The sequence below is a fragment of the Notothenia coriiceps genome, unplaced genomic scaffold (assembly GCF_000735185.1).
Source record: "Notothenia coriiceps isolate Sejong01 unplaced genomic scaffold, NC01 NC01_scaffold00004795, whole genome shotgun sequence".
Classification (NCBI taxonomy): Eukaryota; Metazoa; Chordata; class Actinopteri; order Perciformes; family Nototheniidae; genus Notothenia; species Notothenia coriiceps.
In genome coordinates this window covers 463,082-490,873 of record NW_011337496.1, presented here as the reverse complement: position 1 = coordinate 490,873, position 27,792 = coordinate 463,082, and the positions used below count along the sequence as shown (strand labels likewise).

At 42.7% G+C, this 27,792-nt stretch overlaps 1 protein-coding gene across 3 annotated transcripts in view; it reads right to left on the bottom strand.

Moving 5' to 3' along the window:
- The window catches only part of LOC104942565 (signal peptide, CUB domain, EGF-like 3), a 78,972-nt gene that overhangs the window by 25,830 nt on the left and 25,350 nt on the right, over positions 1-27,792 (bottom strand). For all 3 annotated transcript variants that reach the window (XM_010767806.1, XM_010767807.1, XM_010767808.1), the window contains exons 3-6: positions 22,769-22,894; positions 14,576-14,710; positions 3,708-3,854; positions 1,719-1,835 (exon numbers count right to left, since the gene is read on the bottom strand). In XM_010767806.1, coding sequence (XP_010766108.1) covers positions 1,719-1,835; positions 3,708-3,854; positions 14,576-14,710; positions 22,769-22,894 — 525 coding nt within the window. The remainder of the gene's footprint in view (positions 1-1,718; positions 1,836-3,707; positions 3,855-14,575; positions 14,711-22,768; positions 22,895-27,792) is intronic.

Below are 27,792 nucleotides of genomic sequence, written 5' to 3'. Positions count from 1 at the left end.
ACTATTTTCTGTACATGTTTCTGAGGACAATTATCACCATGTGCCATGAAGACAACCCCAGAGATACATCTATTCAAATATCTTTTGTGACATTTAAGACTAATTAGAACTTAATTCACAGACAAATATGATTTCTCAGTTTTAAGCAGAGATAGTGGTTGTATTTATTGTAAAATACATATATTGTAAGATACAGTTATTGTATTTAAACCTAGCACATGCACTTGAAATATACGTATTCAGCTTCTAAAGTGCTATGTATGAAATCAAATACAGATAAGTAGCGTTTGCTGCTTTTGAATATTTTCAAAACCCTCCACAGTTACAGTCCCAGTGCAGAGGAGCGGTGCCTTACTGAAGGTCTTCCAGCATTCTTGTCCATCACTCGGCTGTCAGTGGTTCATTTGGCAGACTGTTTGCTTTATTGAGGTTTTATTAACTAATAGAGTGTCTGGGAGACGGAGCGCCCCCGTGTCGACCGCAGAGCAGCCGGCCTCCACCTCTGTAACCCCAGACTCTGAGGTGGAAATCAGAGACTTTAACTGGCTGACTGCTTCCTAATCTGGAAAATCAAATGTACATTTGCTCTGCCTTGGGAACAAGACAAGCTAAAACATATCATTTTGTTGCGGTCAACTTTGCGGCGTCCCCCTGGCCTCGCAGGGTACATCAATAATGACAGGTTGGCTGACCAGACCTTGACATAGGGCTGGCTCTCATCAGGGCTGCGATAATAATGGGGATCCAGAAGCACTGAGCTAATCAGCCGCTACCCAAACCAAACTCTCAAACTTAACAGCCACTGAAACCAAGCAACCACCTCACCAGTCTGCTCTGCAGGCGTAGCCTCTAATTATTTTACCATGTTTGTCTTCCTGACAAAGAAAATGCGTCCTATCCAACTCACTGAAGCTTGCATTACAAACCTAGCTCCCTGTACCAAGTACTCGCTAAATGGGTTAAATAGGTTTGTACTGTACGCAGAAACTATTGATGACACTAAATGGTGGATAAAATAAAAGCCTGTCTGCATTAATGCTCAGTCTCAAATTCACACCTGACTTACTTTATCATTAATGTTCCATGGTTGTCGATGAAGTCTGTGCAATTCTGCATGGCTAAGCAACATCCGTACGCATTTATCGAGACCCGCACTCTGACTGCACTGCACCTGCAGGCCTCATCTGACGGGAAACTGCCCTTCAGAACGGTTCAATATGCCTGAGTGGCTGAATGATTTTTACTTAACTTAAGTCAACTGAGGCAAACACTGATAAATGCCAGTGGAAGGTTAGGTCAGGTGTGTGAGTTAATTCCCAATGGGAAGCAGTGGCGGAACTGACCCAAGGGCTAATAGAAGGTGTGCGTCTGCCTGCATGGCTGAGAAACAGAGAGGAATAGGTCCAGCGAAGAGGAGGAGGAAGAGGAGGAGAAGCCAAAGCAGATGCAGAGGTTACTGGAGCAGCAGCAGAGGGGGAAGCACAGTGAGTGGTAGCCTTTTGTCCTTGTATGTCACAGATCAAGAGAGAAAGTTCAGGTGTACCGAGGCCTGCATTTCAACTTTATTTTATCACAATAAACCTCATTTCAGACTTTAATTAAATGTGCTGTTGGACATTACAGGCTGAGTTAATCATTTGTGGTACTAATTTTGGTTTTTTCATTCAAAAGCCATTATTCCCTGCCCCTGGTAAATGTATCCGGATGAGATGACTCACCTACACAAGTCTTTCCATCACTGTGGAGGACGAACTTCATGTGGCACGAACACTTGGGGCCGTGGTCTGTCTCCTCGCAGATGTGCTGGCAACCTCCATTACCGTAGTTACACGTCACTATTAAGGAGCACACAGTTAATATGAACGGTGCATACAGGATAATACACACTTTAGAAAGTTGACAGTAGAAAGGTGACAAGAAATGGAGGTATGGAGACATGCAACAAATGTCCCCAGCTGGAGGACACTTCAGGATAATGCACTCTGTTTCTCCGAGCCATATGCTCTATGACGTTGATAATGTAGGCTCAGACTGCATTCAGCCCTTCAGAGGGCTACAAGGAGACTGTATGTAAAGCTCCTTACTGTAAAGTTCCTTCAAAACGATTGAATTAACAGTCACAATATGTTGATGAAAACACTCCCAAATGACTAAAGCTGCACACCAGCATAATGATTGTTTAGACCCAAAACTGCTAACAATAGGATTAGAGCTCTGCAAACCAATGGGACCTCTAGCCATATTATAATTAAAATATGCGTATCATAATGTGAAAATGGGCATGTTCAATTACGTTACCATTGCTTTATCTGTTCATTACTTCAGACATGGTCACATTTTTAAACTCTCCAACAGTGGCTGTTGTGGCCTGGAGCAAGAGGCTGGACTTACTCACTCATTACAAGTCACTGCATGAGCCTTCTTCATTATAAGGAATTTAATTAATCAAGCAGAATTGGCCAAAAATGTAAAGGGTGACAAATGTGTGTCATATATAAAACTAACTTTTTCAGTGCGGATATGTGGGTATCCGGATTGCCTACCAACCCACACACTTTGAAATAATACAACACAGTCACTTTTTTGTGGGCTGCCTGGATCAGAAAACAAAGAAGGCATTAAGATTTGGCTCCCCGTCCTATTTCACATGGATGCTCATTACAAAAAACCCCACCATCTGAGTATATCCACCCACTATCTTTGCTGAAGGTGCCCCATATTTTTCTCGCATTAAAATCAGAGCACACTGATTCACCAGGGAGGCTAAGAGACAGGCAATAAGAAAGGTGAATACAGGTTTATCCGGACAGGAGGAAAAAAATAACATTGAAGTATAAGTAAGTATGTAAACATGTTCTAGTAAAAACCCAAAATACAAGTAAGAACCGGGAAATGAGTCAAATATGTCCCCTTTAAGTGAACTCGAAAAAAGAACGTGTGACATTTCTTACAAACAGCACAAGATTCATGTCAGTTACACATAAATGATGGGATGAGTAAGATTTCGGGTTTAAGTGTGTGTGTGTCTGCAAATCCTTAAGTGCAAATACATTTATTTGCAAGCGGGCGAGGGGAGCATTAACCCCGGCACTTCTAACACACCTGTGATGACAGAGTGAAAGAGAGCACGAACAAGCCACCGCCATCCTGTCTGCACCCTACCATCCCAGAGCCTTTTGCCCTTTTCCTGGGCTGTCAGAGAAAAAACTATAGAATAACACTTCTCCAATCCTTATCCAAACACAGACAAATCCCCCATCAGCTCTGGCCCCAGCTCTGACAGGATGATCTCCGTTGCACAGCAACAGGAAGTGTGCGCTGTCCATCAGAGCGGTCCCCTTCGAGTAACCTCCACACTTGCCCTGGTTGTGTAAATGATCGCTCCTTATTTGATAAACATGTTTTTCTTTACGAGGGACTATTTAGAACATTAGTCACGGCTTGGTAATGTAACTTAAATGTCAGTAGTCTACTTCAAATCCGTTGGAAGGCATTTGCAGAATGAGCACAATTATCCATCATCGGCACATTTCCAACCACAATTACCTCTTCACGAGGAGCCTATAAATCCTTCTTCTGGTGTGTTTCCCTGTGTGTGTGTGTGTGTGTGTGTGTGTGTGTGTGTGTGTGTGTGTGTGTGTGTGTGTGTGTGTGTGTGTGTGTGTCTTTCACAGATAGGCACTATGCTTCAGGTTGACATGACTTACATTTGCAGTCCTTCATGTTACGCGTGAGCTGGAATCCAGGTCGACACTCACAGGAGATGCCACCCTTCTGTGATTCCCTACAGATGTGAGCACAGCCGTGATTCTTGTCCATGCAGGTGGGTCCGTCCTTTCCGCCATCAGATTGCACTGTGAAAGAAACAGCAAGATACAGAGAGAGAGGACGTTTATCTCTTAACTGCTTCTACAGATTACACACAGTTTTAAAGCCAAAGACCTTTCAGTAAAACTAAGAGTTTGGTTTTAATTCAGTTGTCACAGAGCTGGTAAGAGGAGTGCAAATGCTCAAAGGCAATGTCACGCTTTCCGACCCTGAGTCACATATATGCCTACTGCTGGTGATGGACATGCCCAGAACCCCTTCACAAAGATTTAAGCACTTGTTGGAACACGCTCGCTCGGCTTGGGCTATAAAAAGGAGGCTGCCTACAGAAAGGATAAAAACTCTCAGCAGGAGCCGATCCAGTAGACCTGTAATTTTAATTGAGGTAATCCCCCATAAAGAAAAGAGAGGAGATCACAGTGAAGAAAACTCCTTGTGCCTGAATAGAACGAAAACAAAGGGGGTTGCACCAAACAAGAGGGGTCAGTGCACCTTTTATCACCAAGGTGAAGCACTTCAAAATGCAACAACTCTAACAACAAACAATGAAGATAAAACATTTAATAATACTTTACTAAACATGGCACATAAATGATGAATAATTTCTGTGGAATGTATAAATACTTCATGAAGAGGCACAACAGATACCTAGCATGCATTTCCTTGAAACCCTCACGTCATGAATTATTACACACACACACACACACACACACACACACACACACACACACACACACACACACACACACACACACACACACACACACACACACACACACACACACACACACACACACACTGCTCTGTACTGCAACAATGCCGCTGCCTTCGCCGTGGAGAATACTGATATTTGACTTATTCGTTGTGATACCCTGCCACCGCTGCAGATGCAGGGACAACCTCAGCCCTCTGGCTCATTAAAAATAAAACAGATCTCACTCAGTTTTCTTCTATTCTGGCAAACAGGGAGGCAGTGAGCAAAAGGACATCTCCATTAATGTCTCATGAAATCTGCTGTTGCATTGAAGGGGGTTTGGAGGTCTAACTTTCTTAATGAGTCAAATTTTTTTGCAACAAATGTAAGCATTTGCATATGGAAGTGTCAACACCTAAAGCACATATAACCTTGTGTGTGCTCCAATGGTGTGTCCGTCTAGAAAAGCTTGTGCTGTCATACAGTTTCTACGTACCTGCCTTGAGGGCTATAAGGAGAAAACAATCTCAGCTTGACAGAAACGTGTTTTTACATCGTTTTGTGCTTGACTACTTATTTATGTAGTTTAACTCCTGCCACCATAACCTTGTTTAATTATGCCCTCTTGTTTTCCATATGTTTTGCCAAGAACGCAACCTGCCTTTTTTTTATGTATTTACGCTAACTGGCTGAAATCTATTCTGAGTCTTTACGGAGCTGACAGTGCAAGTTTGACCTCCTGCTTAAATACTTTCCATTACTTTAAGTCTGTCAACAAGTGTCACAAGGTCACACGATCCTCTCAGACTTTCCTTCCTGAGCTCTTGTCATGGTTTGCAGACAGGGTGAACTATCAGACACTAACTGCATCGACAGCTCTCCCTGCTTCACAAAGACTCAGCGCTGAACAAACACCGGGCCAGCGCTCAAGCTCTGAAGGAATAAAGAAAAAAGCACGGCAGGACTGAGTGAAGTGACCATGAATGAGCATCAACAGAGCAGCTGCTGTAAAGTGCTGCAAATTTCACAGCGAGTCATGTGGATATTTAAGTAGGATGTGGAATTCAGTGGTCCCTTTCCTTGGCTTTGTGTCAATCTGAGGCCAGCGCAAGAAGCAGACCTCTATGAACTTAACAGAGGATTGAATTTCCAACTAAGTAACCCCAAAAGACTATAGATGACTTACTGAGGTGGTATTATGCATCCCAAAACTCACTTCACTCCCCTTTAATTTTATGCACCCCCTTTCCCCCTCGAACGCTATAGAACCATCCATCAATAGCATGTCGGACTGGGGCCAGAACCTGGGCCTTCATCTCTCGGAGGACCAATAAAAGCCAAAGTGTTGACACAATGGCGCTTTTCTCCAGGCCAGGCCAAGCTATCATCCACTGTGTGCTGTTCCCTCTAACTGGCTGCCAAATGCATCAAGTTTCTATCATTATTAAATGACAGGAAGCAGAAAGAAAAACATCCTTTCATAAGGAGGTGGATGGAAAAGTGAAGGAGAGAAAAAATGTCACAGTCAACTAAAACAATCTGCTGACCAATAAAGCATAACTATATGTAGAAACTAATAAAGAAAACATCACATAATTCTTTATAGGGCTCAGAACTGGACAGGAAATAGAATCCAGATTATTGCGAGGGAGTCTTTTCAAACCGTGCTTTTCACACTGCTGGACACAGACAGGCGTCCTCAAAACTACTGCACTGTGGTAAAAAAGGAACACTGCAATTAACCAAGAAAACAAGTGGGAGTGTTCCTTCTGCAGAAGAGCCACAAGTCTATCCTCCTGGGTCGGGTCACGACCTCTGTACCCAACACTAAGAGGTGATGCTGTTGCCAGAAGCCAATAAATCACTTTTTGCCCGGTATGCTCAATAAAACCTGTGTGTTAAAGACATTTAGGGAAATATGTGTACTGCTTTCTTTCTGGGAGTTAATTAGTTACATAAAAAGATTTCGATCACTCTAATGGTAAATTAACGTAAATATGTTGTTAGTTTATTCAATAAAAAAATACTTGCTGAAATAACAATCACTTGGCGTTATTCTCACACCTTAAAGCATCATTTCATATGTTAATTAGAGAGCTTTGGAGGTTGTTTTCTAATTGTTAATATACTCATTAAACCCTCTTGGCTTGTAATCTTAAATATTCCTTTAGCATGTTAATTATTAAACAAACAACAATCAATGTATATTATTTTATTATTTAGTAGTTAGTATTATTAATAATAGCTTACCGGTTAAAATAATCTTACTTTTTGAGAAACTGTTTTTCCCTAGATATTGATATCAAGGCCTTTAGGCACAAGGGCAGACACGACTTATTATAGTAGCACTCAGTATGTGCCCCAAGATCTTGTTGAGTATGCAAAATGTACGTTGCTTACTTTTCTTTTTCTTAAAGAAACGACCGCAGGATCCTTGGGGATAATGTGAACACAGTTAGTGGTTTTTCACACTCTGGAAGCACAATCCATTTTTGTGTCGTTGAGTCAGTGAAAATTCAACTTAATATGTGAGATCTGCAGCAAGTGCCTGCAGGACATGACATTAAGTGCATTTCACATCACATAGCCACCTTTCTGAAAAGCAACAGGTGAGGCAATTTGATACAACAGTGAACTTACATAAGGATTTACTGATAGAGTCCTCAGGGCAAGTCAGTCTAAATGGATAATTGTGTGGAGAGATTGACAGAAGCTCAAATCTCCATCTCAGCCAGTGGCTGGCAATTCAACTCTATCACTTGTGAGCAACAAATGAACAAGCAGTTTCTCACAACTTTCAGCAGCCATAAGCTATGGGTCTTAGCCTCTGGGGTCATTGGCTGATTGTTTAGGGGTTTCCAAGAAGCCAGTTGATATCCAGGCCAAGACTTTCTCTAGTCTTTGTTTCTGATTACAAATAAGTTGAGAGACGATGTCTAATAACAGAAAACCCATTTACACTAAGTTAAGAGTTTTATAGATAACAGAAAGCAAAATCCTCATCAGAAGTCGGGCTATTGGGTTCTGACATTGCATTGCATTTGGCCAATGTGCTCAGTTTCTTTTGCTCACCTAAAACTACATGCAAACAAATCCCTCTCAAACAAGATGTGCATTGCTAAACAGACTACAAACGGATTACTCAGAAATAGGCCAGCTCTTAGAACACTACATAATATCTACTGAATTCATATTATCTGACGCAGAGAAATATTTGCATCATGGACACAAGAGATCCAGTCTATTTATGAATGTCCTTCTGAGCTAAAACCCTTCTACCAAGAAAAACAAAGTCTCAACAGAAGGATTTTAACATTACATGTCGGACGGTGCAAAACAAGAAAAGTTAACAAGCAACTAAGATGCCATGTAACATGTAAGATGTTGAACAAAAGATCCAAGGAGGCCACAGGTTCTTCACCACAGCTCTCTTAAACCTGAGAACCATGTCGTGGAGAGACTGAAACAATGGGGCTGAAGTAGTGGAAGGCATGCCAAGGGTTTATTGTCTGCTCTGAGTGCTTAGGGCAGAGAAAAGAGGGCTCACGGTCCACGCTGAGCTGCTGTCATACGTCTCAGAGGGGAGACGGTCCCCTCTTTGCTCAACGCTAGCTGGAGAACATAAGCAGCTAGCTAGTGTTGGTGGGTTACAAACTGAAAAGAAGGGGCCTAAGCATGGAGCCACCACACTATTAAAGCAACATTCCTTCCTCTTAGATAATGGGCCCTTAAAAGTTTTAATGGGAGGATAAAAATGTCAGCGCATGAAAAGGAGAATGGAAAGGAGCTGAACTGGATTGGGCTTGGCTGAGCTGCGACGCAGATGGTCAGACGGAGTAAGGGGCGGTCATTTGGTCAAGAGAGTAGCTCTTCCCCGCCGACTCCGTTCATAGAGAGTAGAGAGAATCAGTGCTACTGTATGGTCTGCTGTGAAAGTGCTGATTTTCCGCAGCTCCCCAAGGCCTTGTTGAGGCTATATTTTTCTCCCTTTTCTGAGATATGAGCCACTGTTAGCATTCCCGGGAAATGTAAAAAGACAGCAGAGAGAATTCTGGACGGATAGATGTCACTGCCAAAGTGTAACCTTTATTGGTAAATTGTGCTCCTGAGATTGAAATAAAGCACATGCACGAAACATCATGCTCCTAAACAAGCCAAGTATACTTTTTGAATCAATTTAAACTGCTGTACAGTTCAGAGTCATCACTGTTGAAACAGCCATGAATACAGTAATCTTGCATTAATTCATTGCATGTTTATGCATTGACACACAGGTTGATTTGCATAATGTATGCAGGTTTCAAGCGGTTTTCTGTGCGTCTACCCATCTGTGTCACAGACAGTTGTGCAGCACCTGCTGGGAACGTGCCACTCTCGCCTTTACTCCGCCTCTCGTTCTATCAAGGTCACCTCACTGTGCAGTCCCAAAGGAGCTCGTCCTCCAAACAGAACAGACAACATGGCAGCAGAGAACAGCAGAGCTTTCTAATAAAGATGCACAAAAAGGATATGAGATACAGTTTGTTATTGCAGTGCTGCATTCTTTCTAAGAAATCAGAAGGGAGCTGAAGAAGGCAACTGTCTCAGTCTGGCCCTCTGGTTAAAGGCATGACAGCCAAGTGTTAGTGGAAAAACCCCACTGGCACTCAGGCCGTTCGCAGCAACATGCTGGCCTGGCCCGCTTAGAGATGGCCTTCAACAAACCCACGAGCAAAAGGGATGCCCGTCTCAAATGAGGTGTGGAGAATTCAATGGCAAGGCAGCCAACATTTGCAAAAGCCCAAGCCACCGATGTATATTTGTTCAAGGTTGGGGGAAACAGGGGTGGGGACACGGGTTCTTCGTAAAGTCTGGAAGAAGAGGGAGGATGAGGGAAGATAATGTAGGAAAAAGACATGGGGGAGGGGGGGGCAAATGGGGGCTGTACATTGAAAGTCAAGAGGGACAGAAAAGTGTCCCATATTTCTTCGTCTGCTGCCAGAATGACTGAAGAGGCTTAATCGGTAGCAATAGGAGCACGAGGCGTTCCCTTCGCTCCACTTCCCTAGAATAGGAAAAGAGCCTGGTTATACGGTTGGGCTGCAGAGCAATGGAGCAGTGACTTCTGCACTTGTAAAAACAGTTCTGTGGCCAATGCACAGACAGGCAGGCAAGCCTGCTGAGAACCACAAGGGGAACATGTAAGAACCGTGTCGGCTCCTGCTCAGTGGGATATCTAAACAGCACAAGACATGAAGATACATTAAACCCATAAAACGTCTTTATGCGAATAAAAATAAAGATATTTCAAGTATTAAACACTGCTTCTTTTGAATGATGGAATCTGGCTTTTACATGCTCTAAGTCTAAGAAAGTCGTTTCTCTTATATGTTTACAATAACAACAAACATCGATAATACAAGGTTCAATGACCCGTTGTCTGAATTCATGAAGGAAGAAAGTGACGGCTAGAGAGCTAAACCTCCAGAGAATATGATGTGAACCTTTATTTGGTGTTTGTATCACATTTATTGGAGAAATCCTTGGGCTGCTGCAGTTCTGGCCAGCCAAGAAAACACTTGTCCTGAAAACAACATGCCACCATCTGCGTCTAAATGTCAGAACAGAACCTGTACAATGATGCCTCCAGCAGGATTACATTGAAAATCACTCAGTTGTGTGTTTGTGTATGATTATGTTGTTCCATCATGTTCATTGTGTTCATATTTGTTTTTGAAAAAGAGACAGCCAGAAGAGATTTGCTGCACAAGGGGGTAACAACCACTTTGGGAAACTAATGGAAATTGTAAACACAGGAAGAGCTTCCATTGACAAGTGAACATTTACTAGAGAGACAAGGCCTATTGTAGAGAAAAAGAGCACTGCTTTATTAACATTCAAGCATCTGATCAAAAAATATTCTATAAAGAAAACAAGTATGCTGCTTTTTTCTCAACCATCATTTGAACATTAAACAGATTATCCTGGTTTTGCAGCCCACACTTTTCCATTTAAAAAAGTGGCATATACACAATAGACTCCCTTAACTGCAAACCTGCTTGATGTTATAGAAACAGTATGTCCGTCCGTGGCTGTGCCCTTTGAAGACTTGAGTGCAGTCGCCTATCAACAAATTGTTCCAGCAGCGAATGGTGACAGTAAAACCTCAGGGGCTTTTATAACCCAGGTTTTCCCTGCGATGCACTTCAAACGCTGAAACAGACATGCTGGTGTGAACTTGTTTGCTGATATTCAACAGCTTTCCACACAATGCCAGGCACACTTACGCTGTATTGATTGGTAAAGTAACAGGAAGCTAGATCCAGATGAATAACCTTCTTGTTAAAAGCTGTACCTCTTATGTGCTAGTTCACCATATGTATTGTCTAACAAATTGATTCTGCAGAATTACAGCACATTTCAAGTCATATAATCATAGTATTTTATTTATTAGAGATGAAGACAAAAGGACTGAATCCAAAAGTAATAAAATGTGACTCGCACAACAGCCCATCAGTGCACACTTAAGGTAATTGCCCTACCGGATATTCAGAAACGTACAGGACTTAAATTATGGATGTGTGGGTTGACTGAAGCTGGGATTCAAGAATTCCAATGTGCTGGATCCCGTCTCAAGCACATATAGTACGTCCCTGTTATCCCTGCATATAAAAGAAACAATAAATCAAACGCAAAGCAGTGGAACCTTTATTGACCTTAATGGCATTCCTATCAACCACAGAGCACCTTGGCTGGCCTTTCACAGGCTTTTCTTTTCTTGACTGGGAGAAATGTTTGGGGAGAATAAATGAACTGTTGGCCGGCTAGACGAAGGAGCCTTCATTTGGCCAGTGTTATTCCTGCTCAGGGGGGCAGGGGCAGGTCTAATAAGAGACAGGCCAGCAGCAGCCGTGTCATTAGCTGAGAGGCTGGCAGACCCCCGCTGCCTAATTGGCACAGACTCCCTGCTAACAAGGGTTTCTACCAGCAGGGGAAAAGAGTGTTCGCTGCAGTGACCGGCCCTCCACCATCCCTAGGAAGACTTGCAGAAGTTGCCCAGGGAACACCTGACCCATTAATGAAAGAAACGGAAAGCTGATGTCTTTTTAATGAGAACAATAAAGCTCATGAGCAAACTGCACCCCAGGCTTTGCTCTTTAAGAGGAGCCTTTGCAGAACAAATGGAGAGTTACATTTAAGCTGACTTGGCTGGGAGATGAGATCAGTTTTCATTTTTCTCACTGATATTTTTTCTCCCCGAGCCAATTGTACATACTGTTTTCAGTAAGCAAGGAAAGTGATATTTACAGCAGTTCTGCAGGGTTATAGTCCAATAACTTGAGCGAGCCGCTTCCTCACTACTTCCAGTTTCCCTCACACACACATTGTTGCAATAAGAGCAGTAATAATAAGCAGATGAGTAGTTGTTCTGTCAGTCTCTCTCAAAAGTAATGAAACAATGACAGAGAGGCTATCTGATGAGTGAAGGAAATTTGTAGATTTACGGCAGCTTTAATCTCTTCATCCAAATGGGTCTCATCTGGAAGCAATAAAGACACATTTAATATGAAAATGGAAGATTAACAGGATGTGAGGGCATTTATCAAGAAAGAGAGGAAGTGTAGGCTCACAGTCTGCTCCTGTGACAGATAGTAGTGCTTTGAAACACATGATACAGCTTTTCACTCCAGTCAAATAACACTGCGTTTATGAAATGTAAACATTGACAGTTCACTAGGCCAGACTGATCTCATACACCAGACTTTCAAGATTCTCAGTCCGGGGGGATTGAGGAGCATCACAGTCTAATGACTCCCAGCACGGCCAGTTATCTTACAAAAGAGGAGGGAAGAGATGAAGACAAACTCATTGTAAATGCTGTCAGGCTTTATTAGTGACAAGTCCTGCAAAACCCAGTAACCAAAAAAATCTACAAAACAGTCCGGTCCTGAACCAGCAGAGCCGAGGAATCTTTAGACAGCTGGGTGATTACTCCTTGAATAAATGTATTTTGAGCTAGTGATAGCAGCTGTTCCTTTTCTATGATGTTGCTAAATGTTGCTTTGTGATCTATTGAGAAATCTACTGAACAAAGTACAAAGGCAGGTCATGCTATGCTACAGTGTGACAAACAACAAGCAGAGCAACCGCACAACAAATAACCGCACAGGAACAAAATCAGGGGTATTATGCTTTGGAGTCTAAATCCAGATGAACTAAATCTCTAGCAGCAAGATGTGTGTGCTTTCAAGGTACATCTGAGAGTACATTTCATATTTGCTAAGAAATCAGTGGTAAGCCTACTGGGTCCGTTGTGCCTTATTTGGTCAATTTAGCAATATCACAAAAGGTTAAAAGGTGTGATTAATGTCTTGTTCTTCAGTGATAGTGCCACTTACATTAGTTTATTCCAGCGGGAGAACATTTTTGGTGATAAGGGATTTGAGTTATGTGTTTCAATGTACGAACATTTGTTTCCCAGTGCTGTGAGTTTCGACAGTCTCATATTTTGCTATACCCACAAATAGAGACAGCTAACAAGATCTAGTATCCCATCCTTGTATTTGTGTCAAACTGTGTGCACAAGCTTCAGATGACTCAGCAGGTGTTGAAACAATGTAGAAGAAAAAGTAACCTTTAGTGAGGATGCAGTGCTAACATTAGCAAACTAGGACACCTACATTTGCTGCTAGCTAATATAGTTATTTAGCCACCAGTTAGCTAGTTAGCCTTGTTTAATTTGTTCTAAAATGGGACAGATGGCTTAAATCACTCAAAGTTAGCGAAGAGGTAGCTAATGCTAAGTGGGCTGTAAATAAAGGAGATTATTTTTTGACGTTTTCTAGAGTTTTGAAACGCTTTCAGTAGCTCACCACGGAAATGAACAACGCTTCTCCTAGCAACGCAAGCTCTCGCTGTCAGTCAACCGTTACCATTGGAAACACCCGCCCAGAGGCCTGAATCCTAAACACTACTGGAACCACAATCAGGTTCATCAGAAATTCTTATATCCTCTTTCAAATATGGAAAAGTACGCTAGTTTAACTGATAATAGTCTAATTTGGCGCAGGTTGGCCTTAAGTGTGTACATCATAATGATAAGATTCATCAGGAAAATATTTCTCAGAAGACGAATCAAAAATGTATTTGGCCCTAGAAGTGAAAAGGCGGAAACTAGGAACATTCACATTACCATATTTTGACAATACATACAGCAAATATAGAGCGCTACTTCTCAATAATATATTTTTCAGCAAAACAAATCTAGCAAAGCTGAGAAACAGATGTTATACGTGACAAAAACAAGATTGAAACAAACGAGTGGATCTTTTACAAACTACAACCACTGTACTGTTGTTTCACAGACTTGTAAAACTCTACATTGTCTGCTACAAGATAACATGCATAAAAGAGATGTTTTCCTGACAGCTTGCTTGGCTTTTTATACAGCTATGACGTGATAAATGTTTTGTCTGCAGCGCTCCTGTTGCCTCAGAGCAGGTTGGCTCTGCTCCTGTCACGTCTCCATCCCAAAGGAATGCTCTATAAACAAGAGGAGTGTCTGCCCCAGGCTACACCTTTAATTGTTTTCTCTGCTCACAGTCCCCCGAAGGCCATTCTCATACCACCAATACCTTAAAATGCTGCCAAGCTCTAGATTGGTTCAATTTGAAAGGGTGGGAGCAAAACAAAAAGAGATTTATCCCCGTTTTTTTCCTTCCCTCTCAGACTGGAGACACCTAGCTTTGCTCACTTTCCATTTAGGCCTGTTAGGGCCGATCCCATTCTCAGTTTAAATCTGCACAGCTCATCACACTATTCAAAATGCCTTGTACTGTAAACATGCATTATACATACATATATAACTGCAATAATGATCCAAAAGTTAGTTGGAATAATTATCTTTGAGCCAAAGCAGCTAAATGTACTGCCATTATCCATAAAGCATCAATGTATCAGTGTGTGTGTGTGTGTGTGTGTGTGTGTGTGTGTGTGTGTGTGTGTGTGTGTGTGTGTGTGTGTGTCTGAGTCTGCGTGTGTGTGTCTGTCTGTGTCTGTGTCTGCGTGACTTACCTTTAGGCCTTTGGATGCAGGTATGCTGGTTGTCACTCAGGAGGAATCCTTCTCTGCAGCGGCACTCGTAGCTGCCCATCATGTTGACACAAATCTGCTGGCATCCGCCGTTACCATCTGAGCACTCATCCACATCTGCCAGGAGACAGACGCACACAACACAATTAATAAGATCACTTTGAAACAGAACAAACACTACACAGAATACCGTTTGTCTGGAGGTTGTCTGGAATAAAAATATGTCCCGTTTAATGGACATGAAGCAGTAGATCATAATCAAACAGAGCTGGTAGGAACACACACAAGCATAATAAGTTAGTAAAAAGAGCAGTAAAAAGTAAAAGCAATACAAACATATTCAAGAACAAGTTAAAGTCCTGCACTGATGTTACTTAAGAGGAGGTGAGTGTTATCAATCAAGTACTTGAATGACATTTAAAAAAGGTCTTTGAGGGGGGATTTTACAATTATATTTTATATGAATTGAAGTGGTGCATGATGAAGTACAATTTTACAACACGTTTTAACTACTTGTATGTACTTACTATAAAGACTTGTCTGGTTTGAAACAGAAAAAAAGGCCCTAGTACTATTTAGGACTAAAACATTTAGTTTCAAATTCACGATCTTTGATTAAAAAAAAAATTAAATAAATTCCGTTTTAAAAATCTTTATAAAATTATAAAATAATTACTGACTGAAATAACTAAATGGGAAAACAACCACATAAGTTGTATTTTGAGTGCAAATGTCATAAATAAAGGAAAACACAAGGCACAAAAAGCATTTGGAAATCATGAAAAGCCGAAGAGAGCTTGTCTTAAGCTGTTTGAGGAGGCCCTGTCTGTCTTAATGGTTATCTGACATGGCAGCACACAGAGTTGCACTGAAAACCTCCAAGTGTGCAGCACTAAGCCATACAAATGCACACGCAGCACAATCTCCTGGCAAGTGGGAAACCTGATCCACCTGGGCCAGAGTACCTGCTGATGACGAGTGTCTGTCAGCCCCGTGACGGGAGGAATGCAGGAAGAGGGAGGAAGGGGGAGGAAGGGGGCGAGTGGAAATGTAGAGATGGAAAGAGGAGAGAGACATGAGGCGGGGGGGAGCACGGGGGTAGTAACGAGCAACCCTGGGAATCCACCTCAAGTGCATACAAAGACGGAGCATTTACAAAGGTGTCGTCTGAGGCCTCGTGCTGCCACGGGGCACGAAAGGGAAACTGACCACAAATGAGAGTTGCCGACTTCATTTCCACCCATAATGAATTGTGCACTTCCAGCTGGAACAAAAACATTTTTTCCATCAAGTCTTTGTGTGACTCGACAAATGAGCACCAGTGGAACATCTATAAATCTTTTGATATATTTGTTTATATTCAACATGAAAGATTTGCACAATGAATGTTTTTTGGTGCTTTTATTTGTCTGGCACGCTGCAGAGCTCAGCGTCCGGGCCGTCCCTGTGCGTGACTGCAGTGAAACTCAGGAGGTGACTCTTCCCCCTGAGACTTGGGCTCTGTCCTTTACTACCGACAGCACTGGAACCTTATCCATCCCTCTGCTCAATACATCAATAATCTGCTGTATACACAAGGCTTTTTTTAATAAAGCGTCATGCAAAACTAATTTACTGTCTATTTGTCCAGTATGAGAAGGCCTCGAGATTAAGTTTCCTTTCTGGGGAATTCTCAGCCAGGCAGAGTTATAAATTAAACTTCACTCTGTCTTCTTTGTGGATTCAAAAAATGCAGAAACACACGGAGACTGTGCTCATAGACTGGCACCTGGCACGAAGACACCTCTGGGTTGATAAGTAGGTCAGTGGCAGCAGGTAACACTCACTTCATCAGCTTGCCAAATTTGCTGTCATGTTCTCACATTTCATCAGCAAATCTCTCTCGTTCCTCTAAAAACTACACGTCATGTCAAGTGAGGTCGTAGAGAAAGTGTCACTCTGGAGCCAGGAGAACCAGTGCATTCTCCGTAAAGTTAACACTTTCAGCCAGAGTAAAGGGAGGAAAGTTTAGGGAAAAATAGCCGGGCATGCTTTCATTCAGCTGTGTGGCTGCCTTGGTGTTGACCGCCGGGTCTCATCTCCAAATCATGAAAGTGGCAGCAGCAGAGGGAAGACCTTTGAGCTGATGAAAGCTGCCAACAACCTACAGCTGCACCTTTACAGATAAACTGTTAGCAGGCAGCAGAAACCCTAACTCCACAACTCATACGGGAAAACCATCCTCAAACACACATAAAGTCCCTTTCTCTCTCTTTCACACACGCAAAACCCCATAGATTCAAACATGTAAAGGCTACGCAAATCTAAAAGTCCTCGGCTCGTGCAGGAAAACTGCCCAGGAGAAATGCAACCAGCCTCAGAGGGCCTAAGGGGAATTCTCTTTCCAAACCCTCAGCGCATCAATTAAGTTTTCATTTCCTGATTCCTTCATCCCTCCAAATGAGGCGTCGTCTGTCAGTAGATCTCACTCTTTAAATAGCTCCCATAATTGCCTGTGTTGTGTGCTGGGCAAGGCTGGCGTCCAAAGCAAATATTTCCAAGCGGAAAGGGGTTCTGGCATGGCCAAGAGAAGTGCTCATGTTATTTGGACTTAAAACATTTCTTAAAAATTCTCTAGGGAGGACGGGGGAAAAAATGTAATCAAGTTAAAAGGGCTGCCTCACTTCTGAAAAATGAGACTTGTCTCTGCTCTATCTCTGCTTTACTCGGGGAGTTGAAGGGAAAAGGAAGGTTCAAACGGAGAGAGATTAAGAGATTGGTTGTGTTTGCGGAGGCCATGTCCGCTGGTTTCTCAGATAGCCTCCACTGTATATATAACATTTGGCCTCGCGCTAGCTTTAAAGGCGTGTAAACACCGCGGTTGCCTACAGAAACCTGAACCCTTATTTTGGAGAAACATTCAACTCTTTTACTCTCCTTTTTTTTCAACAAGCACGGGGCATTTATTGCTGACCCAGAGTTTATTTTTTGCCCAGGGGAAAATGAAAAACTACTGCTGTCCGTCATAAAAGCAGTCCATGCATCTATCCCACTGCTCGGCTTCTGTGTGGATCAGACAGAACCGTCTCTGTGGTCTAGACAGGCCAGAGACAAGGAGGTGAGTGGACGGACCCTGGCCTCTTTGGGCATTTCATTTACAGGAGTTAAAGAGGCACACACTCTTTAATAAGGCAGCAAATCGGAGCCATGTGCGGAGACAGGCAGCAAAACAGCTGGCGGACTACAGGAGACGACCCTGCGTCTCTCGTAGATGAACAGTGAGGAATGAGTGGCACAAACACAGCCAGTTTAAATTAAACAAGATCCTTTCTTACTTCATAGAGGATTACAGGATTTCCTATTTTTCTGTGTTTCTTCTGGAGCTAAATGGCACGGCATATTTCTTCACACACTTGAATGAAAAGTAGTCAACGAGCCAAGTTTGAACCCGGCCTGAGAGGTGATTGAGTTTATAGACAGACGCAGAAACTGACTTTGTGTTAACAAACATTTAGCCTCGGTCTGTCAGCTGAGGTTGTATAAAGTAATATGTTGCAGGAAGTCCTGATCTTTCATCTGCAGAACACACACACTCTCTTCAATCAAAGATGTGTGGGTGACTATTTCAAAGTTAAAGTTGATGCATTAGGACACAGTATTTAGCTTTGAACAATTTATTAGTTCCAGGACTTCCTTTGTGCCTGTGTCTAATACAGCTAAGTGATTCACATCTGCTTAGTAAACACCAGTACAATCACTGAAGTGTTTCATTTCTAACACCAGCAGGTATGGGTGATTTTGTATGCCATTACATAAACAAAACTAATTTAGCTTTGATTAAACTCAGACTCGTACGACTTCAGGCCCATCTCCCAGGTTACCGTTTTGGTAAATAAGCACAAGCTTTGATTTCTACATTCTCTCGCTGAGTTCTTTCGTAGAGAAAAACTAAGAGCTAAAATCATGCTAAATGGTAATTCTCTGTTCCTCCAAAACAAGTCTGGAAGTATTTTAAAAACAAAACCCCAGGATAAGTGTTTGGGTGGACAGCCTTATGCCAAGGAGACGAGAGGCCCTGCGCTGACGTCTGACGGTTCCCAGTCTGCTTCATCCCTAAACCCAATCTCAGGCTTGCGTTTCCCTCAAAGCCCTGCCAGTGAGCTCTGCTGGAATTGTTCATTTCATGGTGGATGGGACTGAACAATCCTGAGAGAAGATTGAGAGAGAGTGTTGATATACTCTTCAGGAGCCAGCTAATGCACCAATCTCAAATCCACCCTTTAACTCATCACTCCAGCTCCTCTCCTGCGAACTGTGGAGACACTCTCTTGTCCAAACTCGATCTGTGCATGTCACAACAAAAGTAAAGTGACTGTTAACTGGGAGACAGCGGGGTATTTGCATCTGCAGCGAGAAAGTGAGGAGGGTTAGTGCTGAGCCCCAGCAGTGTGAGAGCCATCCTGAGCTCCTCTGGGGATGATGGGAGCGGGGTTAACCAGATCATCACTTCCCTCCTGACTCTATCCGACATATCCAGGAGTTCAAGGTGGGGTTTGAGAGCACATCTCCCAGACTAGTACCAAATATTTTCTGCACAAGTGAAGAGTGAGGATGTTATCATCAGCGCCTCAGAAGAGTAGCCAACACGGTTAGAAGAAATGCATTTAAGAGCGCAGCAAAGGCTGTGCAGCGAATCAGTGTGACGCTCTTTGATGACTACTTTTTCCCATCAGTACCAGGTCAATAATACATCAATCTGAAGCCTCCTGTTTGATTAGCCAACCTTGCAATATGATCCCAAAGGATTACAACAGCAGAGATACCAGACCGGCCAGGCTATGGCTAAGACATATGGAGTCTTTCTATCGAAAATAGTCTAAGGGACATTTTCCATACAAAAAAAAAATCACTATTCATTTAAAGCCAGTAGCACCAAACAGTGTTAACCAACGTGACCTTTTCTGAGTTGCTACTTCAAAGCTGTTCTTTAAAAGCCCATTTCAAAGCTGTAATGGCATTGCTTTTTTGTTATAGATTATGTTATGTCTTTGGGGAAGGTTAAAGTAAAAGGGCATTCATTTCCCTATAGATTGCACGGGGAATTGAGCGCTACTAAATCAATACAAATCAAAAGAACATGGCCTGGTAAGCTGTGTGTGAAGCCCAAGACCCCAAGATATGTTCTCTGGCAACAGGAAGCGACATATATGACTAACTGAACAGTGCATGATTTATTTAGGTAAATAGGAAATGACAAAAGCGTATCCATTGCGGTATGGAAGCGCTCTGTTGAACATCTGTAATGTTTATTTCATGACTGCTTTTATTTCCCCCACTGAGTCACTCTCAGGCTGCATGCGATTGTGGCATTTCCACTTTATGGCAGGATAAGAAAGTATCTTCATCTGCGTGTTTTAGTTCCGCATAGACTCAAATGTTGTGATTTGTGGTTGCAAAGAAAGGAAGTATTTGTCCAGATGCTTATGATATTAAGCTACTTCAGAGATTTTAACGAACTAGCAATGATAAGAGGGGATTTGGGTTTCTGCAGGACCTCAACCAAAACATGTAGGTCATAAATGTGGGGACGGTGGTGCTACAGTGGGGAACTAATCGCCTTCCTGCATCTGGTTTTCATTCTAAAGAGGATGTGTGTTTTGAATTAAATTGACATTGATTCCTCTGTTTTTCCTAAGACTCTAAAAAATCCTTTACAGCCTCGCCATGAAAGAGGTGTGGTGATTAAATACCATCCATCCCTTACCTCTGCGAGATAATAGTAATGACATTTATAAAAGATGTAATCAAGCTCTTATATGCTTCGGCTCCTCTGTTCAGTGGGAGATTTGAGAGGGTACAATAGCTCCCTGTGCGGTAAATTATACAGTGAGTGACATCTCACTTCGCACAGACAGGAGCACTGTGCTGTGGTATTGCATTGCTTCCACCTTGCTGACTTCCTGACATCTTTGTGGGGTTTAGGGCAGTCAGAGGAGAGAGACCTCAGAAACCGGCGTTCTGCTTCACGCTCCGCCGCCTTCTGCCACCGCCCAATGTCATTATGCTGCCAACACATTCAATTACAAGGAGCCGTGTGGCACGTGCTGCAGCGTGCGGCAGCGTGCCAACAAAGAAGACATTGACAGGGATGAGCATGCATTGGTCTAACTCGTGTCCCTGAGCTGACAGTCTCACACACACACACTGACACACACACTGACACACACACTGACACACACACACTCACAACACCTACTGGCTAAAGAAAAGCCTCAGAGGGCTGAGAGCGGAGAGTCACGGACACCACTGAGAGTTTACACGGCACTGAAAGCAAGGAAACAGATTTAATAAAGCATAATCATTAACGCGTTGTGGAGAAACAACAACAAAGAGAAGCAGTTTAAAGATCTCAGCATCTAAACCCCTCTGTGAACTTCTGAGAATCAGGTGAAAGTCTCCTCCTCTAGAGTCTCGGGCACATCTGGTCTATAAGGGCTCTGAGGGTCTGACCTCGTCTGGGAACCAGCTGCTTAGGTTCGCCACTCCAGGGCCAAGGGGACTAATCTTTTCTCAGGGGCCAAAAGGAGCTTATACATGGAATAGGAAGCTGGGGCCTTAACATTAAACCGTGGCTATACGTCTTCCTATCCTCTCTTGTGTTTGTGCTGAGGATTATTTCCTAAGCAGAGCAGAGCGGAGGCATTAGAATGAGTTACATTCTTGAGAAAATAAGTCTTTAAAGGCCTTTCAGGTCTCAAGGCAAGGGTTGGATTTGTACTTGACAGCTACATATAAGCTACACCCCTTTGTTTGCTACGCTTGGATAAAAAAAGATGTACTCTTTTAATAATACATTGGATCTTCACAGGAATACGAGATCATTCGTTGTCATCGTTTCACTATGACAAATTAAATCAAAGGGGTCGATGGATGCAACTCTGATGCAATAGCAGAAGCCACACAACCATATATTGCAATTACACACCTGCACGCAAGATAGGAGCTGATCCACGGCAGAGCAAATGATCCGCACACAACTGAACGCTATTGCTAAATGGCTTGGAAAATAGCCCTGCTACACAAAGTATATACAAGTGCATGAGCGAGGAAGAGGCAGAGAGAGAGACAGGGAAGAGGAAGGGACAAATACAGAAAGAGTGAGAGAAGGAGAGATTCTGAGACGTGAGCACATCGACAAGTCAGAGCAGGTTTAATATATCTATCAAAAGATCTTAATCCCCAGCATCGCATGAGGTCGATACCAAATATATTGTTGTGTGGCTTCGTTGCCCGCATGTAAAAGCGCCTTCACAGTGAATTACTGCTAAGTGCTGATAAGTTCTGCTGTCATCACTTTACCTGAATGTGAAATCCTCTGTAGCGAATCTTTGCAGGTTACTTTCCTCTATAACCTCACAGCAACTATAGGGGTTAGCAAACTTTCAATATTGAGTGAAATGCATCATGCTGAGGTTGTTAGCAAAAGGGAGACGATTTCTGAGGAGCAGCAGGGCCTGGCTTGGGGGATTTAAAACAAAACAAAGGAATGCAGGATGGGTAAATGGGGGAGAAAGAGTAAGACAGAATGAGGGGGGGCTGGGTGGGTGATGTCTATGTTTAGCTACTCCCAGCAGCAGGAAGATCTGTGTTTTCTTTCCCCTACATTTCATAACCTTTTAAGCGTAATAGGTTCTCTGTGAGGTTAATATGAACGGCACACCGGTGAAATATTAAACCATGGGAAAGAACGGCCGGCTGACGGCTCACTCAGGGCTCTCAGCTCAGGGTCAAGCTCTTCATAAATTCACCACTGTTAGTCAGACTTATTAAAGGAAAAGTCTCCGTTTCTCTTTTGTGAAAACACAATCTGAGACAGCCAGGTATGTGAAACAAGGAAAGAGCTCATATCGGAAGCAGCGGTCTCATTAGAGCTCTATTCAGCCCGGAATATATATTACCATTCATGATGTGACATTAGACATTCAGTTAGAAGAATTTATGCAACCTCATGTTTTATGTCACAATGAGTTCGACACGTACTGTATGTCTAAGTAAAAAGAAAGCTCCTTGTATAAGAACTTTTTCCTGCATAATTAAGACAGCTGCGGAGAATCTATATACATATATTTAAAAGGTCCTTTAAGCATGCACATGCTGTTTTAAATGCACACACACTCCCACACATCACACACTCACCTAGACAATTGTGCCCGTCATGTGCCAGGCGGAAGCCATCAAAGCATGTGCACCTGTAATTTCCCGGGATGTTTATGCACTCATGGACGCAGCCACCGTTGTATTCAGTTGCACACTCGTCGACATCTGCAGAGAGAAGATACACAAGGATGTGAGAGAAAGTTCTGCAAAACTTCAAGCAATCAAGATCCATTAAAGATTAGGGTCGGGGTGAGAGTATATAATCATGAATATGTTCGCGAGTGACTTGAAAAAGCTGTCTTGAAATCATTGTAGACGAAACAGAGAATGTTTTTGTATCCTTTATTTATGCAGGGAGTATTACCTTATTGTTTGAAAGTTTTCACTCAAAAGGTTTTTTACTAAAAGATATGTGAAGAGGTAAATTCATTCTATTTTCTTAATCATTGAGATACTATTGGGAATGCTTAGTTAAGAGTTAAGATGTTGGTCAGCCTTAAAAGGGACAAATATTACTCCTTTCTTGCATAGAGTTGGATGAGAGGATCAATACCAGTCTAATATTTGTATGAAGTGGTTGCCAGTTAGCTTAGCATGAAAGCATCTACTCTACTAATAAAAATATCCACTTGCCAGAACCGTTAAAGCTTGCTAATCAACACATTTTCTCTGAAAGGAAACTAAAGGCTCTTTAATCTCTGCAAGAAAGATACAAAATAGACATGTTTCTCAAAGTGTCAAACAAATCCCTTTAGAAATCTGTGAGAGCAATTAGGCCGTTGGGTGTCATGCAGACAATTAAAATGATCTGTTTTGTTCAATCTCTGCTTTATTAAAAGCTCTCATGAGGTAAACATGGGTGAGGCAACTGATGTGGTAATTAGTTGGCTCACCTGTTACTGATGTAACCTTAGCACATGCCAGAGCTTCACTGATTTTTTTTAATACTGATTTATTTAATATCTTGATATTTTACCAGTTTAATGCCAAGCCATTGCTTTTCCCATTGGAATTTATTGTTGGCAGGATGTCAAAGCCCCTGAACCGTATTTTGTGAAAAATGTGGTATTAAAGCGTTCTAGTAAGACACATAAAAGGTAGTCAGTTGTAACAATTTGCAACTATTTATAAGTATAGAAATGTCAATTTATACTTATACAAAACACAACAATTATTTGGTAAAATGTCATTATTGTATGCCTAAGTACATCATCAAAAAGGAACCTACTTTACATTAGTACTGACATTAATGAGTTTTACAATTTGACTGGTAGCCAATAGCCGCATTCACACCGCAGTACTTTTCCCACTTTAGTTCCGAAATGTCGCGTTCACACCAAAAAGAGCCGGAACTAAAATGAGTTCATCAGAACCTTTTTTGCCCCCTTTTCCTTCCCTGCTAGAGAGCAGGTACTTTCGTGGGAGAACAAGGTTCCTATGTCAATTGGCTGGGCGGAATACAAACCACGCCCCGTAAAACTCCCAAAAAGTTTTGTGAAGCCGCCATTTTATTATCCTCGCATTAGCATTATTTGCATTAGCATTAGCCCAGCGCACAAACGCAGACTAATTTATGGCAACACAAAAGAAAACATGGGAGCGGTGGAGATCAGGAGGTGTCGGCTTTCTGGCGATTTACTCGGAAGGCTCCAGAAGCTGCTGGGAGTCCCAGCAGCTTCTACTGAAGCCAGTCCCCAACTCCGGGGACTTCCGGCCGGGGACTTCGGGTGGCAGTATACGCCGTGAAGTTGTTTGCGGCCTGCCAGTAAACCCAAAGCAGAAGAAGAAGAAGTGACGTCAGCGGCTTCATTTGCCTAATTCTATTATATGGCTCTGCCTAATCCTCCCCCAGGAATTTATTCCGGTGTGAACGCGATCTCTACTTAGTTCATGAGAACTAAAGAGTTCTCATGAACCTTTGTGGGAAAAGTACTGCGGTGTGAAAGCGCCTATGAATTAATAAAAGGCTAACATTGACCATTTTGGTTCATCAGTCCCTGTAGCTAAACCCAAGGAAATGCGACACATCACAAAGAGAGCAGAGGCCCGTGAGATAAAGAGAGGCTGCAGATTGTGACAGCCTGAGAGCAGTTGTCTCTTATGGTTATGATGATGGTTGAAGGCCTCGTACTGAGGAGACCCAAACAAGGTGGGTTGAGAACTCAGCGTACTTCCACCCAGCACTTACGGACCCATTCAGGGCCGATGATCCCGGTCGCTCGGCTCCTCTGAGACTCTGGGCTTAATTCGCCTTGACAGCAGAGGGATGGGACTGAAACAAAGAAACACTCTCCAGCTCCCTGCCTCTCCCACACATCCGTCATTCCCCCATCACAGCACTCAATCAGCCTCCCCTTTTCTCTGCTACTCTCTAAACCTGAAACACCCACCGCATGTTAATAAAGTCATGTTTTCTCCAATAGCTTTGAGTTCGCCTTTATCTGATGCATGTCACGTCCTCCAACCTTTTGTCCCTTTTACATCTACAAGAAGTCTTTTAGAAAAGCATTTAAATACATAAAAGAGTAAAATCATTCATTTAATTATCAGGCTTAAAGGTAAGGGATGGGATTTGAAAGAATTACGTTTTAGTTTGGTTTACTGACAATATAATCAAATGCAATATATAAGCTTTTCTATAGAAAAACTGAAATATAAGGTCATGGACACATTTCCATTTCTGTATTTATGGTGTTTTTATAAGAGCAAACTCGGTAAAGTTAAAGGTGAAAACAGATCATTCCCTTGTCATTTATTTCTAAAGGAGTGAGATTAAGCAACTGAAAATGTATTAAAATGAAAAGATTTTCAATCCAATTACCTTCACCTTGAGTGTAATTTTGAGGTTCATTGTCATATTTTGTCAGTTTAAGCACCTCAAAGAAACAAAATCATTTTTCCCAGCTGTACACACTGGTAAAACATTGTCTGGTAATTCAAAGACGGAATGTTGTGCAATAAAAGCAAAGCCTTTGGAGATAAGATAAGGCAAGGTTTATCTAAATTAAACTACTGAAACATATAACATTATTAGCTTCCGATAACCTTATCTTTGGGCAAAATGGGGAGTGTGGATTGTGTCTTTTTTAATTTACTATACACCAGTGGTTCTCAAACTTTTTCTGTCATTCCCCACTTTGAACAGGTGGGCCTTTTCAAGCCCCACCTGTTCCTCATCGTTCCAATAAAATGGTAGGCCAAGCTTAAAATTGTCAAATGTATCGTTCTATAACAGGGGTCTCCAACCTTTTTTAGGATGAGAGCTACTTTTACTCCTCTTTTTTTGTTTTTTTGCAGTGTATATATTTAGCACATTTGAACATTATTATATGCTTACCATTAACCTTTGTGTGCTGTTTGGGTCTGTGGGACCCGTTTTCAATGTTTACGAAAAGAAAATGTATGCAATTTAATTATTTTAACCTGCTTTATTAGGGGGTGGACCTCACCTCCTCTAGGGGGGTCCGGGGGCATACACCCCCGGGAAGATTATTTTTAATGTTGAAGTGTTGAAGCCTCAATCTGGTGCACTTTGAGCAAAAAAAGAATTTATGGATACAGCTCTCAACACACTGAAAGGGAGCTGTATACTTTTGAATAATCCAAACATCTTTAGAATATGATCAAAACCAATAACAAATCATTTAAACTTGTTTATTCTTATCTTATGTTACCTAGTTAGCATTCTTTCTTTTTATTTATGCATATTTTACNACAAATCACTCCCCTTTTAAACTTTTGAGGCTTCAGAGGCTGTGTGCTCCTCCGTGGGCGATGACGCGTTGTGTTAACATTTTTTTCTTCAGATTACACATAGGGCCGAGAGAGACCTCTTCTGTCACAGTGAGGAGGGGAGACAAACGGGATCTTCGAGACGTGTCCAAGCCGTCGAGACCCTCCTCTCCGGCGCCGGATCCGGGGAGCTGAGGGAGGAGCACTGGCATGGAGACGTAGGCTTAAAGTGCCTAGATCGACATTGTCTTTAGCCTTCCGACGATGCTAATCGACAAGCCTGCTAAGCAGAGATTTTGTTTCGATGGTGTGTGGTGCATGAGCAGGTCGTTTCGGATGGGTCCATGGAGGCGTCTCGGATAGTAGGGGTGATTCCGCTGCGGCTGCGCCTGCCTTCGGTTGCTTTGGTGGCGCCGCGCTGAGCTTGGAGGCCTAAGGTGGGCTCGGTGGGACTATCTCAATGCCCGCTGCGCCGGCCTACAGGGTAGCCGCTGACTCCGCCAAGCGCGGGGGCATAACACTGCCCGGCACGGTCGCGTGCGGCGGTGTCCGGCCGGACCATCCGTCCCGCGTTCGGTGAAAAGTCATCCGCCCGTTGCGCATGTGCCTCGGCAAGGATCCTCCGGCCACGCGGAGGCCAGCAGCGTCGTGCGCGAAGACGCCAGGTAGCGTTTCCGTGGACGCACCTTGAGGCGTCGCAAAGATAGTGGCTGTAACGTTAAAGATAGCTGAGACATAGAAAGCATTATTAAGAAAAACACAAGGAAAACCTCCGTTCATCATGTCCATTTGCGGCCACGTCATCGACAATCGCGCTCGGGCCAAACGATTTGCAAGAGAGGCGCTCTAGGTCGTCCAGATGAGCCTCGGATCGCGATGCAGACTTCGTCAACTACGATCACCGCCACGGTCCACTGCTCATATAGAAGGGGGTAATGAATTTATGGAGAGGGGAAAGGGTCTTTTAAAATCAGGTAGAGCCAAAAACTGGGTAATCAAGGGAGACACAAAATACTCGTTTAATATTTTAACAACGGGAGTAATTTATTCAGGAAACATACAAAACTTACTAAGAAAACAAAAATCAGAGCTGCATTCTAAAAATATAATCTCAGTAAAAAGATCGTCTAAAGATATTTTTAAAATACCAATTAAAGCAGTTAAACCAATACCATGAATTAAAAATGTTTAAAAGTCTTTTCTCAAAAACCAGAGTCTTTCCAGGGCTGTAAAGAGTGCTCCGTCGGACACTCTACTTAATCTTGTTCGGCCTCATTGGTGCTTAACCGCTGCTGCGTCCCCGTAGGGTAGGTGCCTGAGGTCGGTGCTGT